The 13,672-nt window shown below is 40.3% G+C and overlaps 1 protein-coding gene across 1 annotated transcript in view; it reads right to left on the bottom strand.

Moving 5' to 3' along the window:
* The window catches only part of LOC112393583 (nebulin-like), a gene marked incomplete at its 3' end in the record, with an annotated part of 93,615 nt that overhangs the window by 48,152 nt on the left and 31,791 nt on the right, over positions 1-13,672 (bottom strand). Inside the window, exons 11-19 of the mRNA XM_024735897.1 lie at positions 12,084-12,188; positions 7,642-7,746; positions 6,893-7,000; positions 4,247-4,363; positions 2,523-2,627; positions 2,329-2,436; positions 2,127-2,231; positions 1,635-1,733; positions 309-413 (exon numbers count right to left, since the gene is read on the bottom strand). Of these exons, the coding sequence (XP_024591665.1) occupies positions 309-413; positions 1,635-1,733; positions 2,127-2,231; positions 2,329-2,436; positions 2,523-2,627; positions 4,247-4,363; positions 6,893-7,000; positions 7,642-7,746; positions 12,084-12,188 (957 nt within the window). The remainder of the gene's footprint in view (positions 1-308; positions 414-1,634; positions 1,734-2,126; positions 2,232-2,328; positions 2,437-2,522; positions 2,628-4,246; positions 4,364-6,892; positions 7,001-7,641; positions 7,747-12,083; positions 12,189-13,672) is intronic.

Here is a 13,672-nt window from a genome sequence, read left to right as displayed (position 1 = left end):
TAGTATAAAAGGATATATGGCTAAAAGAGCTTACATTAAGATTTGCAATTAAACATACATGAACAGTGGTATTTTGAGGGTTGGTTAAAATATATTAAGATTGTCTCATTGTATAAAGCTACTTATAAGATCGCTACACACATTTTATAAGGTGAGTTTAAAGTTACCCTGGCAGGGGCATAGGGACACAATACAAATGTTAACTGTTATTCCCATCTTTAACACTGAAATATTTATTCAATGAGGCAATTCAAAAATAAAAGCATAGTTGTCAGTATAACACACGGCATAGTGCATGAGGAACTCACGTCACTCAGGTTATAGGCGTTGACTTTGTGCTGGATAAAGGCAGGAGTATCTGGAGGTATATGGCACTTGAACTTTTCGTTTTCATGTTTTGCTTTGTAATTTAGCTGAGAGCAAGAGAGAGAGAGAAAATGAGCCATTTAGTTCTCAATTCAGAAGAAGATTGCTCCAAAATGCAAAAGAAAAAAAAAATATTGGGTGGTACATTTCATGAGATAAAATGTAAAATACATTTTGTTAAATAACAACTGACAGAGTCGTTACGATCAAAAGAGAAATCCACCTGGAGGGGTGTGATAGGGAGGGTGGGAGGGAGACGCAAGAGGGAAGAGATATGGGAACATATGTATATGTATAACTGATTCACTTTGTTATAAAGCAGAAACTAACACACCATTGTAAAGCAATTATACCCCAATAAAGATGTTAAAAAAAAAAAAAAAGAAAAAGAGAAATCCAGATCTAGGGTGGGCCACTCTGCCTTACTGACACTGCGTGGAGGATAGTTGACAGCTGTTATCATATCTGTCACCATGGTAGGGCCCTAATGGAAAGAGGTGGCACTTTCATACGTGGGAGCTCCCCTCTTTATATATCACAATTGGTCCTGTAGGTTCTGAGAGTGACAGCCTTTCTTCCTTTCTGCTGTCAATGCTCAACCACTGGAAAATCTTTTCTAACAAATCTGGTTATGTCCCCTCACATGCATTATGGTTTGTGGATACTCTAACTGAAGCCTTCATTTCTGGCCATAATCTACTGAGGTTACTTTTATTTTTCATTTTTTTATTTCAACACAAGTTTGGAAATTCACACTGAAAATTTATATGATAAAATGTATCTCAAAGACTATTTCCTAAAAACTTATTTGAGAGACAGAGAAATCCCATGTACTGAATACCCGCTCTGGGCCAGGATGTGTACTATGCGCGTATCTTCTTTCACAATCTTCAAAACCACCACAAATTATCAAAGGGAACTATGAGGTATGGAGAGGTTAAACAACTTTCCTAGGCCCCAGGTCATAAATGACAGAGCTGGAATTTGAATCCTGTTCTCTCTGACTCAGAAACTCATGTTCTTTCCAGCGCATTAAGCTACGTTAGCTTCCCTTGCAGAGCTCTTTTACTATAATTGTTATCCACCCAAGAAGATGTAAGGTAACTAAATAGGAAAGTATTTTAGGTGATTACAAATATATACAAGTTAAACTTGTTAAAAGTTACGTAGCCTTTTTTATAAATGTGACAAGTCACTGGATTTCACGTATAGAGTTATGATATGCTATCCCTCATAACTGGATTTCTTGGATATTTAGGGGAACTTACATCACTCAGCTGTTTGGAATTGACTTGGGCTTGCACCAGAACAGGAGAGTCGGTGACCTGAGTGAATTTTGTCTTATCTGGGTGGACTTTGTAGGTGTACTGTGGGGGAAAGAGAATCACGTTTAGTAGTATCACTTGTCAAATCCGAGTTGGCCTAAAGGCCAAGCAAGCAGAACCCCATCCCCCAAAAGAAAAGAAACTTTCAGTAAGCAAAATGCATTTTTTCTAATTAGACTGCAGTTTCTTTGAGAGATGCTCTTACATCTATATAGGAAACTTTCCCATATCTACAGATTCCTGATTACTTTTCTTTGGGAAAATGAGCTAGAATGAGCGCTTGAGACATGTGGGTGACAACAGGGAAAAATAAATTGTGTTTCTTACAGACTCCTTGCTTACATTTGTTTGCAAAAGTGTCAAAATATTAAACACATCTTGATCACTAGATACTGTGGAGGGTGGTAACATTCACAGTTTATACTACAGACTTACATCTTTACACTTATCTAGTTTCTTGATTGCTTCATATTCTTGAGTTATGGTCTGGGGGAAGAAGCCTTTGCCTCTGTCCTCTTCATATTCTGCTTTGTAGTTTTTCTATGAGGAAAAGAAATCAGATATAAGGATGCAACCAGTGTATTCATGCCCTAAAAATGTGTTATTTGGGAAGTCAAACAATTGCCTTAGGACTTACATCACTGTTCTGAGCTGAGACTTTCATGCAGTGTGTATGATATGGATCCTCAAAGCTGCCTACATAATGTCCCAAAATATTCTTTAAGTAGGAATCTTTATATTTAGTCTGAAAGACAAAACATATTTCATTTGTTTATTGGCAAAGTGATGGGTCTTTGATTTAACAGAGGAAATGACCATGGGGTGGCTTACATCACTACTGAAGTTCTGCAGAACTGTATCGAGCTTAAATTTGGGGGTCTCACAGTAATTTATGCTCTTTGCCTTTGTCTTTTCATAGTTTTCCTTGTACAGTTTCTGTCAAAGAAAAAAAAATCAGTTACAGTAGATTCCTGTCACTCCCACCCCGATTATTATACTTGTATTTTCCAACACTAAACAAAGGAAGAAGAAAAAAGATATTACCTGTCAACTGTCTAAAAACTGACAATCAAACATTGGAGTGTCATAAATGATAAACCTTTTCTATTAGCTATTATTGTGAAGCCTAAGTTTTTAATATTCTCCAAAAAATTAAGAAACCACTATACTGCCTCAGACCAAGACCTTAGTTGTAGAGGTTCTTGCGTATCTGAATTGCTGCCTTTTAGACCTCCCAACTCAATACTCTTCTCTCACTAGTGATGCCCCAATAAACAGGAATACTCTGAGCAACAGCAAATTTTTCATTTTTTTTAAACAAACCTTCATGGAAAAAGTCTAGCACACAGAGAAATACGCACTCTTCCTCTTTCCACCAAGGAAAAAAATCCCTTATCATACGAACAGACAGTACACCTTAAAAATAAGGTATATACAAGAGTCTACTAACTCCTCTTCTCTGCTAGGATTTATCTTTAGCTCTAAAAGTTACTGGATTTTACAGTGCAAAACATGATTTTTTCATGTTCGGTTTTGAAATTGTAAATAGTGCTATTCATTTTCAATATTTTTATATTGCTGTCTTTTTCAACAAAATGGATTTGAACTTCAGTTCTTATACGTTTGATAAAGATGACCTTCATTTAGGAAGCAGGCGATGTGCTTTGCATTGATTTCCCAGTAGAGCTATTTGAACAGATCCATTTACATCCTCTCACCTGCCACTCCACTTGCCCCACTCCTCAGTCACATGTACACATTTCTGTGGTGCTGAATTCAAGGCACAAAGAAAAGACAACTAACTCACACAGAGAGCTACATATAATCCTCAAATACTGGAAAACTTAATACTGCCTAACCAAAAGGGAAAAACTCAACTGATCTTTTGTTCAGTCTCTTTATATATTGATATATAATCAAAGTGGTCTTGGGCTGTTAGTCTTTTAATGCCAGGCCCAGTTCTCACTTATCTAATCTATTTGAAACCTAATGGATTAGACAAGCTCTTAATATTCCACAAGTAGAAATTGCTCTGAAGACTTAGGGAGCCATCTTTTAAGTTCTGCTATCTGCAGATGATGGTTTCTGGGGCCAAGACCTGAGCAGAAAATGGCAGAGTCTGGGGAGAGAAGTTGTGAAACACAGGAACTTTTCCTTCTTCTAGCAGCAGGCTTGAAGAGCACAAGGATAGGGCACTAAGTGGCTTCGTCTTTCTCTCCTCCCCTTTCAAAGTCTCCTTCTGCCTCTGTCAGAATCACAACGTAACTCCTACAATGTACTCTTTGCCCACACAAAGGCATAGGCTCCTGGAGCTTATAAGCAAATGAGGATTTCCCTGCCTGCTGAACTAAGTCCACAGGCTCCCCAAATTGACACACATCATACTCAGAGGCACTAATGCCTTCCTGTGGTTAGACAGCTCCAGGGAAACTGTTACACCATAATCTTAAAGTATTTGTAAAGTTCTATTTGCATTTATTCATTATAGAAGGAGAGAAGTTTCATCTCTCTTGCTGCTAAGGTTAAAAACACACTTTTGACAAGAATATACTTACATCGCTTAGGGCAACTCCTGCCGCCTTCAGCTGCCTAAGCAGTGGGTTTTCTGAAGCAGGAAGTACATTATAATCTGCTTTTCCTTTATTCTTTTCATAGTCTTCTTTGTATTTTACCTGTAGGAGTGAAATAAAGTGATAAAGTAACTCTCCAGGTTATTTTTGCTCTCGTCTCTATTACAGATATTATGACATAGCTCCACAAATCGATTTTCTCTTTAGAAAAATGGCAGCTTGACATTTCATAAACAAAATATTCATAGTAACTTATGACAGCAGCAGGGAAACTGCATACATTTTCAGGATATCTTTTCTTCTCATTCATTTATTCATTCAAAAATATCCATAGGGCATTGATTACGTTCCTGGCCCTGGGACAGATACAAGAAAGAGTAACACATGGTCCCTGACCTCAGAGAGAGAGGGAGGGAAGGTGGGGGGCAGGGGGAGAGAAATAATAAAAGATGCACATCATAATAACGGTAGTACATCATGCCCCAGATACCTGCTGCTCCAGAACCCTCATTCATCTCTTAACCTCCACCTGCCTATGTGCCAACACATTTTCAAAGAAAAAAGCTGGAAGCTTCATGCCTCATCCGTGACTATGTGTGTGAGCACATGTGTATTTAATGTACACGCGGGAGGAAGAGGAAGGGGCTGGGGCTAGATGAATGCTGGCAACCTCATCTTCTCCTTCTGCACCCCCTGCTTTGCACCTTCAATTCCAGCTATGACAGAAGCTTTAAGTGAGGGCACAAAAGCCCCCTTCAGGCGCATGTCCAAAGGGAAGAAAACAAGAAACTGGTCCTAATCTTGACCATGATCTCCAGTGCCAGCTATTAGTTCAAGCAATGTAATGTGAGAATATAGACAAGTTGAGGGAATCCTAGATAATCTGCCAACATTTAAGAACCTCAGAAACAAATACAATCATCTTGGTATCCAAAGGCAGGAGATACACTCTGAAACACAGATGCACCACCCCCTAGAGCCCAAACAGGGGACTCGCAGGGGGTGTTCTACAGGAGTGGACGATATAGATAACCTCTCTATCTTATAGAATTATCTAGTTCCTTGAACAATGGAAACAACCAGAAAGGAAATTTCACAAACCCTACTATCCGCCTATCTGCATCTTGGATTCGCAACCTCCTCTCCTGTTTCTGGGGAAGCCATCCCCTCCTCTTAAATGCCAGGTCCCTTCCCCTTTCCCCTATTCTAGGACAACACTCCAGCCACTTTCTTCCCCCGGCCCTCAACATCATCACATTTTCCCACTACACTGGATTTTTCTTCTATCAGCATAGAAACATGGTATTTTTGTCTCCTACCTAAAAAAATATCCTCTTCACCTACTTATCCATCAGCTACTACCCCTTTTTCTTCTTTTCTTTTCAGGAAAATACTTTGGAAGAGTGGAGTACACTCATATTCTATGTCTCTCTTTTCATTCACTCACAAACCCTCTCTAAGCAGATTCAACCAAATTGCTCTTATTAAGTTCACCAGAGACCATACATTGATAAATCCACTTCAGAAACATTTGACACAGTTGCTCACTCCCTTCCTTCTTCACCTGCTTCCCAAGACATCACTTTCTCCTAATTTTGCTCCAATCCCATCTCACTGATGTCTTCACATGGAAGCACTCCAGAGTTCAGTCCTTAGAGTTTTGTCTACACTTGCTTCCTTGATGGCCTCCAGTCTTATGACATTAAATACAGTCCATATGCTACTGATGCCCAAATTTATACAGCCTTCCCAGATATCTCTCCTGAAACTTCAGACCCATGTAATCAAATGCCCACTTGACATTTCCACTTAGGTGTCTCAAAGGCATCTCAAATTTTACATATCTGAAGAGCTCAGGTCTCCCCTCTAAAAAGAAATTACCTACTCCTTCCACTATCTTCCCTATCTTGACAAAGGGAAACCTCATCCACCTAGTTGCTTAGACCAAAACTTTTCTCTCATATCCCACATCCAACCCATCAGCAAATCAGGTCAGCTTTACTTTCAAAATACTTCTCATCACTTTCTGTGCTACCCTCCTGGTCCAAAATATCACTGTCTTGCACCTGGATACTGAAATAGCCTCCTAAGTGATGTGATTTTTCTGCTTTCACTGCTCCAGCAGAGCCAGCACCAGGGTTAGAATCAAGTCTGATTGGCTTTGAACATATTGCTCTTTCTAGTGCTTTAGAATGCCTAGGAGTAGACTATTTACCAAAGTCACTCTATAGAGTATATGAGCAGATCCATGGATTCAAGTATCTTGTCTGTGACTATATTTTCACCAGTTAGTAGGAAAATAGAAAAATGATGGTAGTTGTAAGTGTGAAGTGTCTATATGCATACAAGGCTGCCAGTTGCTTTTTCTTGAGAAATTCTTTTGTCCTTTCTACTTCTGGGTATCAGAACGTCCTTTAGTCTAAGAAAGGCTGAAGATGGTAATTGAGTATTGTGAATTCTCCTACATGGCAATTTTTTAAAAAAAAATTTGGTAGCCCTATTGTAATCCCAAAGTATTTTTCTTATTGTTCCCCTAAGAACCTTTTTTTCCCCTTTATATACAAAAGTAAGAGTTGTAAGAAATTCACCCACACTGAGACCATCAAGATAAAAGAGAGAATGTCCCCATACCTTGCTAGTTGCCACCCCAGCTTGTTTATTCATTTTGTACTCTGGTGTTTCAGTCTGCATGAAGTAGATCTGGTCTTTCATATTCTCAAAGGCTTCCTGGTATTTCCTCTGTAAGACATTAAACATGCTGGAGAACTGCTGAGGGAACAAACTACATAAATATTTTATACGCGAGGACAGAGGCCATTTGGAGATGTTACCCAAAGCCATGCTCCTCTTAGCTTCTGCAGGTCAGATTATAATTATAGAATGTGGTGCCATCACAAAAACCATTAGCAACTTAACAGAGACTTGGGAAAATTATAATAGGCTGAAAGACAACTTCAAATAAGGAGCTCTCAAAGGCCAGAGGCAGAGAACTTAAGAGAAGAGAAAAAGGGGACTTATGTTTTCCAGGGAGGAGAATCTAGGAAGAAACTAATCAGTTTCATAAATGTACTGTTCGAGTGCCCAGACACAGAATAAACTTAAAAGGGCCCCTTTCACCTGTACTCACTTTGAAACCATATTGTTCCTATGAAAACCGAGGCAAGAATAATGGAATCCAATAAAAACAGCATTTCTCAAAAGGAAGGCAAGATTGTGGAATTCCTTTCTAAATAGGAACACTACACAGGTCTTACCCCCAAGAAGAGGTGCCCAGATTCAAATGTTCCAGTACCATTGCTGGAGCAGCAGGTGGCTAGAAGTCATACAGGAAAGGGTCACCCTCTCAACCCAAGGACATCTGGCAATCCATTCCTACTTACTGTGCTGATGTTATTAGCATTCATTCTGGCGGTTGCAACTTCAAAGCAAGGTGTCTCACTCCATTTGCCTTTGATTTTATTTTCATAGTCTTCCTTGTATTTTTGCTAGGATAAAAAAAACAAGAAAGAAAGAAAATAAGAGAAGCAAAATCTGGGAATTGCCAAATAAAGCAGCTAATTAAGTGGTAGTGGTTGGCTTTTAAAAATATCTTGACCAGGCCCTTCCTGGGTACTTAACAGATGTCTTCAAATCTCCCAGTATAGTGTCAATTTACCCAAAAGAAGGTTGGGTGTGGGGGATAGAGGTATCAATCCCCGCTTTGCTGAGTTTAGAGACTTAGTTCATTGAGAACTCACACATGGTCCCTGATGTTTGAGGGAAGAGAGAGTTGGATGCATCTTCCTTCTATAATTCATAGTTATAATAAAACCACTCAACCCCAGATTTTCATGCCCGATGAACTTTGCCATTAATTTCTGAGCTTTACCAAAACTCCTAGTTATCCAGAAAGCAACACCACAACAAAATTTGGCATGAAGGCCAATGAATAAGACTTCCTGGTTTAGACTTAAAGAAATTTTAATGAGAACTGACAAGTAATTAAAAAATTGAACTGCTGTCCCATATTAACTCACAAACACCACACCACCTGAATCTTAGGCTGTGAGCTCCTTGGAAAGAGGAATTGTATCTTTTTCATTTTTGAATCCTCCGGATCTAACACAAAATGCAGCATGCAGAAGTTACCACATAAATGTATGCTCAACTATGTTAAATTGAACCTAGTCCATGATATATTGACTACCTTGGCTTGAATGTTCTTGGAATCGAATTAACCCCAAATTTGGGACATGAGCCCGAGCCAGAGCTGGGTTAGAGCAATTTCCCCTCCTTTGCTCAATAGAATGTGTCCACAGACATTACCAGGGGGTCTCAAAGTGTTTGCCTGCCTATACCCCCACCACACTCTTCAAAGAAAAAGAAAGTCATTTTCTGTTACACCTTTAAAGAACAAGTACCAAGGGTGAGTGATACGCAAAGCCAGAGAATTTGAGTTATAGGAAGCCCAGCCCTCTCTCTAACACCCTATATCCTTTCTTCTCAAAAGGTTAACATTCTAGATCCCAGTTTCTCCTTTCAGGTCCAGACCTAGTGTCAACTGGAAATTCCAACCTGAAATCTTATATCTTTCCTATCACGAGTCTGTAAGAAAGCAGAGAAGCAGGCACAGAGAAGCTAACTAAAGGGACTTCCCAGTGTTTCTTACAGAACCCCCTGTAACAACCCCAGCTGGTTGTAGTAGGCATGGTGTACACAAACAGCCCTGCCTGCCTACCCATCTCTACAAAACGCGCTGAGCCAGGAGGAGGTGCTGGCATGTACTTGATGGCTTTGGCCAAAGACAAAGGTGAGAGACTTGATTCTGAAAGGTACAGTAAGGAAGGATGGTAAACAGAATGTAATGGCAATATAATCATTACAGATATGTGTTCCTTATGTTAAAATCTGAACTGGAGGCTGTAAGACAAAGGGATGGAGCTGGGAGACATAATCTGACAAGGAAATGCTAAGAAATTACAGCACGAAAGGGAGTAGATAAAGGAGATTTTACGTTTTTGGAGAGAAAGGAAATGATACTGAAACATGGGTCAAAGCAGCTTAAGAGTGAGGAAAACTTCAAAAGAAAGGCAGCAAGTCCCACATCTAAGTCACCCCTGGCAGCCCTACACCTCTCTTACTGGATGGTTTGTTGTTGGATGGACTGCTACCCATCACAAGCACTTCTTCCCAATTATTATTGGGACTATTATATTGGGGCTATTATTATTTGACTATTATTTTGGATGCACAACAGCCATTTAGAAGTTGGAAATCTGGATGAGACTGGGATGAATAACTATCACCATGGCTGAATCTAAATGACCTTCATCCACAGCCCTCCTCCCCTTGGATCATATTGTTATTCCACAAAGCAAACCCAGTTGTAGCAATGCTTTCAAAGTACCCAATTCTGTCTCTGCATCCAGCAGACTGCTGCAATCCAATAGGCATATAATCCAAGCCACCATTGTAATGTTAAGTTTTCTAGTAGCCATACTTTAAAATGTAAAAAAGGAACAGGTGGGAAATTAATTTTAATAATATATTTTACTTAAGCCAATAGATGCCAAATATTGTCATTTCAACATAATATAAAATAATTAATGAGCTATTTTACCTTTTGTCATACCAAGTGTCCAAGATCCAAGATCTAGTGTATATTTCACACATATAGGACTCAGTTCATACCCTCACATTTCAAGTGCTCAATAGTCACATGTGTCTGGTGGCTACTCTCTTAAAAGTGCAGCTCTACAACCCAAGTGTCCATCGACAGATGAATGGATAAAGATGTGGCACGTATATACAATGGAATATTACTCAGCCATAAAAAGGAAAGAAACTAAGTTATTTGTAGTGAGGTGGATGGACCTAGAGACTGTCATACAGAGTGAAGTAAGTCAGAAAGAGAAAAACAAATACCGTATGCTAACACACATATATAGAATCTAAAAAAAAAGAAAAAGAAAAAAATGAAAATTGTAAGAACCTAGGGGCAAGACGGGATAAAGATGCAGACCTACTAGAGAATGCACTTGAGGATACGGGGAGGGGAAGGGTAAGCTGGGACAAAGTGAGAGAGTTGCATGGACATATATACACTACCAAACGTAAAATAGCTAGCTAGTGGGAAGCAGCCGCATAGCACAGGGAGATCAGCTCAGCACTTTGTGACCACCTAGAGGGGTGGGATAGGGAGGGTGGGAGGGAGACGCAAGACAGAGGGGATATGGGGATTTATGTATACATATAGCTAATTCACTTTGTTATAAAGCAGAAACTAACACACCATTGTAAAGCAATTATACTCCAATAAAGATGTTAAAAAAAAAAAAGAGTGCAGCTCTAGACTAACTGGCAAGCCTAAATTAGTGGAGAGACTGATTATAGGAGTTTGAAATAGATTTTTTTTTTAAATCACTTTCAAGTACCCACCCTGCATACTCAAATGAGGTAAAAGAATGTTGCAAATATTAAAAATAGATTCATTTTTCTTTCTAAATGACTACTTGAAAGCCATTTTTTATTTTTCTCCCCCCCTCCAAAATAAATAAATAACCATCCTTCTCTCTAACTGTCCTTCTCTCCAATCTTATTTACAGTAGCAACACTTTCAGGAGGCCATCTCTTTGTGAATAGTTAGTTCTAAAGTTAATATCTGCTTAGCCCTGCCTGGGCAAAATTTCAGGTTCACGGTATTCCTATCAGTGAAAATTTACTGTACTTAGATCTTTTATCCAAATAGCCCTTGGTTACACCAGTAGGTAATCTGCAATGTCAGACACTAAAAAATATTGCTGAATAGACTTCATCATCTGTAATCTCCTTCCTTCTCCTTTACTGGAGACATAATTTCCCCCAAAATACTTAAACAAGATAGAAATCATGAGGTCCCATCACAATTCAAGCAGAAGACCAAACTGACAGTCAACTCCACAGAGGGCAAAGGAAAGTATTTAAAAGCAGCAGTATCCCAGAAGAAAGTGGCCTGATTTGGGCCAAATTAAAATGGGAATTTAGGGGCTTCCCTGGTGGCGCAGTGGTTGAGAGTCCGCCTGCCGATGCAGGGGACACGGGTTTGTGCCCCGGTCTGGGAGGATCCCACATGTCGCGGAGCGGCTGGTCCCGTGAGCCATGGCTGCTGGGCCTGCGCGTCCGGAGCCTGTGCTCCGCAACGGGAGGGGCCACAGCAGTGAGAGGCCCACATACCGCAAAAAACAAAAAACAAAAACAAAACAAATAAAATGGTAATTTAGCATGGATCTATTCATCAGTTGAACATCTGTTTCTCTGCATTCCCTGTCAGGGCTGCATTCCTCAGAGCTAGTTTACCAGACTAAATACAGACAGAGTAAGCTGTTTGCCAGGGCCTTAAAAATTATGAGGTGCACTTCCCAGGGCTGTCTAACCAAACTACATCTGAGAGACCACTCATGCACTCTTACTTTCTCCAAGTCTGACTCTGAGCATAAAACTATACAGGGTCTGCACTGAATTAAAACAATCAGATCCTTTGTGGAAATTTGCAGTTACTTGGTTACTCTGTTAGTATCCCTCTCATAAGTCAAAATGTCAAAGGACATCAGGACATGGGTTCTGTTCTCAAAACACTTTCCCATGTATCAATCACTGAGTCATCAAGCTGGCTGAGTATTTATTAACATGGTTCCACGGTGTTAATGGATGTGTTTCTTTAGCTGTAGAGTTTTCCGGTCATATACACAAATACTCTTAGTGTTTGTGTTGCATTTTTAGGTTTAACCTTAGTTACTTTCTCTGATGGCTGAGATTATTCAGCAGAGTTTTCAAGGGAAACATTGTCCCAGCCCCATTTACTCACCTTGCTCACTTGATTGGTCACTTTCTTGGCAAATTCTATATCTGGAGGATCCGGCAGAGATGTGAATTGAGTTTGCTGTTCAGCATGACCTTTTTTGTAGGCAATCTGACAAAATAAAAGACAGGGATGCTCAAGAGCTATAGCAAATTAATCTACTTCCCACATTCCATTTGTTGACATTTTTTAGAAAAGGCTATGTCTTCCACTTTATTTGAAGTCTTACATTTTAGAGTACTGTAATTTATCCTTTTAAATGTTACAGGCCTTTCTCTCAGCTTTACTAGTGATTTCAATTTCTTTGAGTCTTCCTTCTCCAAGACTATTGGCCTTACATCCATCCCCTTCCATTCGTCTCCACACCATGATTTACAGCTAAAGTTATTCTCTTAAGTAGCACCCTCAACTCCCATCCCCTTGTCTTTACATCACACCTGCTCACAAACTCCCAGCTCTGGAAAAGTCAGGCACACACTTCAGCTGTTCTTATATCCAGGATGCTGAGTGCTGCCGAGGAAAATCACACAACTCTATGGATTAGGTAATGACAGCACCATAAGCAGGGTTAAAAGGGACACTGGAAGAAGGTGCAGAGGTGGGAGAGGGAGCCTCTGGAACCCAAGCCTCTAGTTGAAATCTATGTGTCTACCCAATGGTATGTTCTGTGAACAGCTACTTGCTTGGTGCTGTGTGCCCAAAACTCTGCATTTATGGTATCCAATTGCTACTTCGCCTTTACTGAAGCTTGAACATCCCATTTTGTGTCTCTGGTCAGTCTCTACTCCCAGTGACTCGTCTGAAACCCCAACACTGTCCAATCCTCTCCATTTTCCTCTCAGCTTCCTCTTTCATAAAGACAGCCTACACACTTATCTTTATCTATCCTCATCCCTGCCTCTCCCAGCCCCTGCATGGCTCAGAGGAAGCATCCCTTGCAGGGCATGAGTCCTGCACATGGGGTGCTGCTCACTCCAGTAGCCCTGGGTACCCAGCTCGAGAAGCCACCCCTCTTCTTTCTTACAGATTCAACAGCCCCCCCTTCATTAGCTTCTTTCCTTCAGCCTACAAAAGGCCTCTCGAACCTTAAAATAAGCATTGTGCCCATTAACTATGCATCCCCTTGGCTCCTGTTCTCCCTTTTTTCTTCACTACTGACTTCTCCGGCTTTTTCTTCTACCAGTCTTGACCCCTGCCTCTAACAATGTAGAACATTCACAGATCCTCAGACACACAAGGTCCTTTTATGCCTCTGAACCTCAGACATGCTGTTCCCTTTCCCTGGAAGCTCCAACTCCACCCTCTCCCCATCTGCTTGCAAACTGCTACTCATTCTTCATGTCTCAGGACAGGCACGATTTCACCTCTTTAGCCTTTTTTGTCTTGATGACCTTCTCCTGGGATCTCACTCAACTTGGCCCTTACCTCCTTTAAAGGAATTATCGGATGACACTGTAACTGGTTGTTTACATGTCTGTCCCACCTTGGATTGCGAGCTCTGGGATGGCAACCTCTCATTTGGGAACCCTGTTCCCCGTCTAGTACCTGACTGGAGCGAGGGTTTGATAACTGTTTTCTGAATGTGTGTTTTACAA

The sequence above is a fragment of the Neophocaena asiaeorientalis genome, unplaced genomic scaffold (genome assembly GCF_003031525.2).
Source record: "Neophocaena asiaeorientalis asiaeorientalis breed wild unplaced genomic scaffold, Neophocaena_asiaeorientalis_V1.1 scaffold72, whole genome shotgun sequence".
Taxonomy (NCBI): Eukaryota; Metazoa; Chordata; class Mammalia; order Artiodactyla; family Phocoenidae; genus Neophocaena; species Neophocaena asiaeorientalis.
The sequence above is the reverse complement of the archived record's forward strand: the minus strand, read 5'-3'. Positions and strand labels throughout refer to the sequence as shown.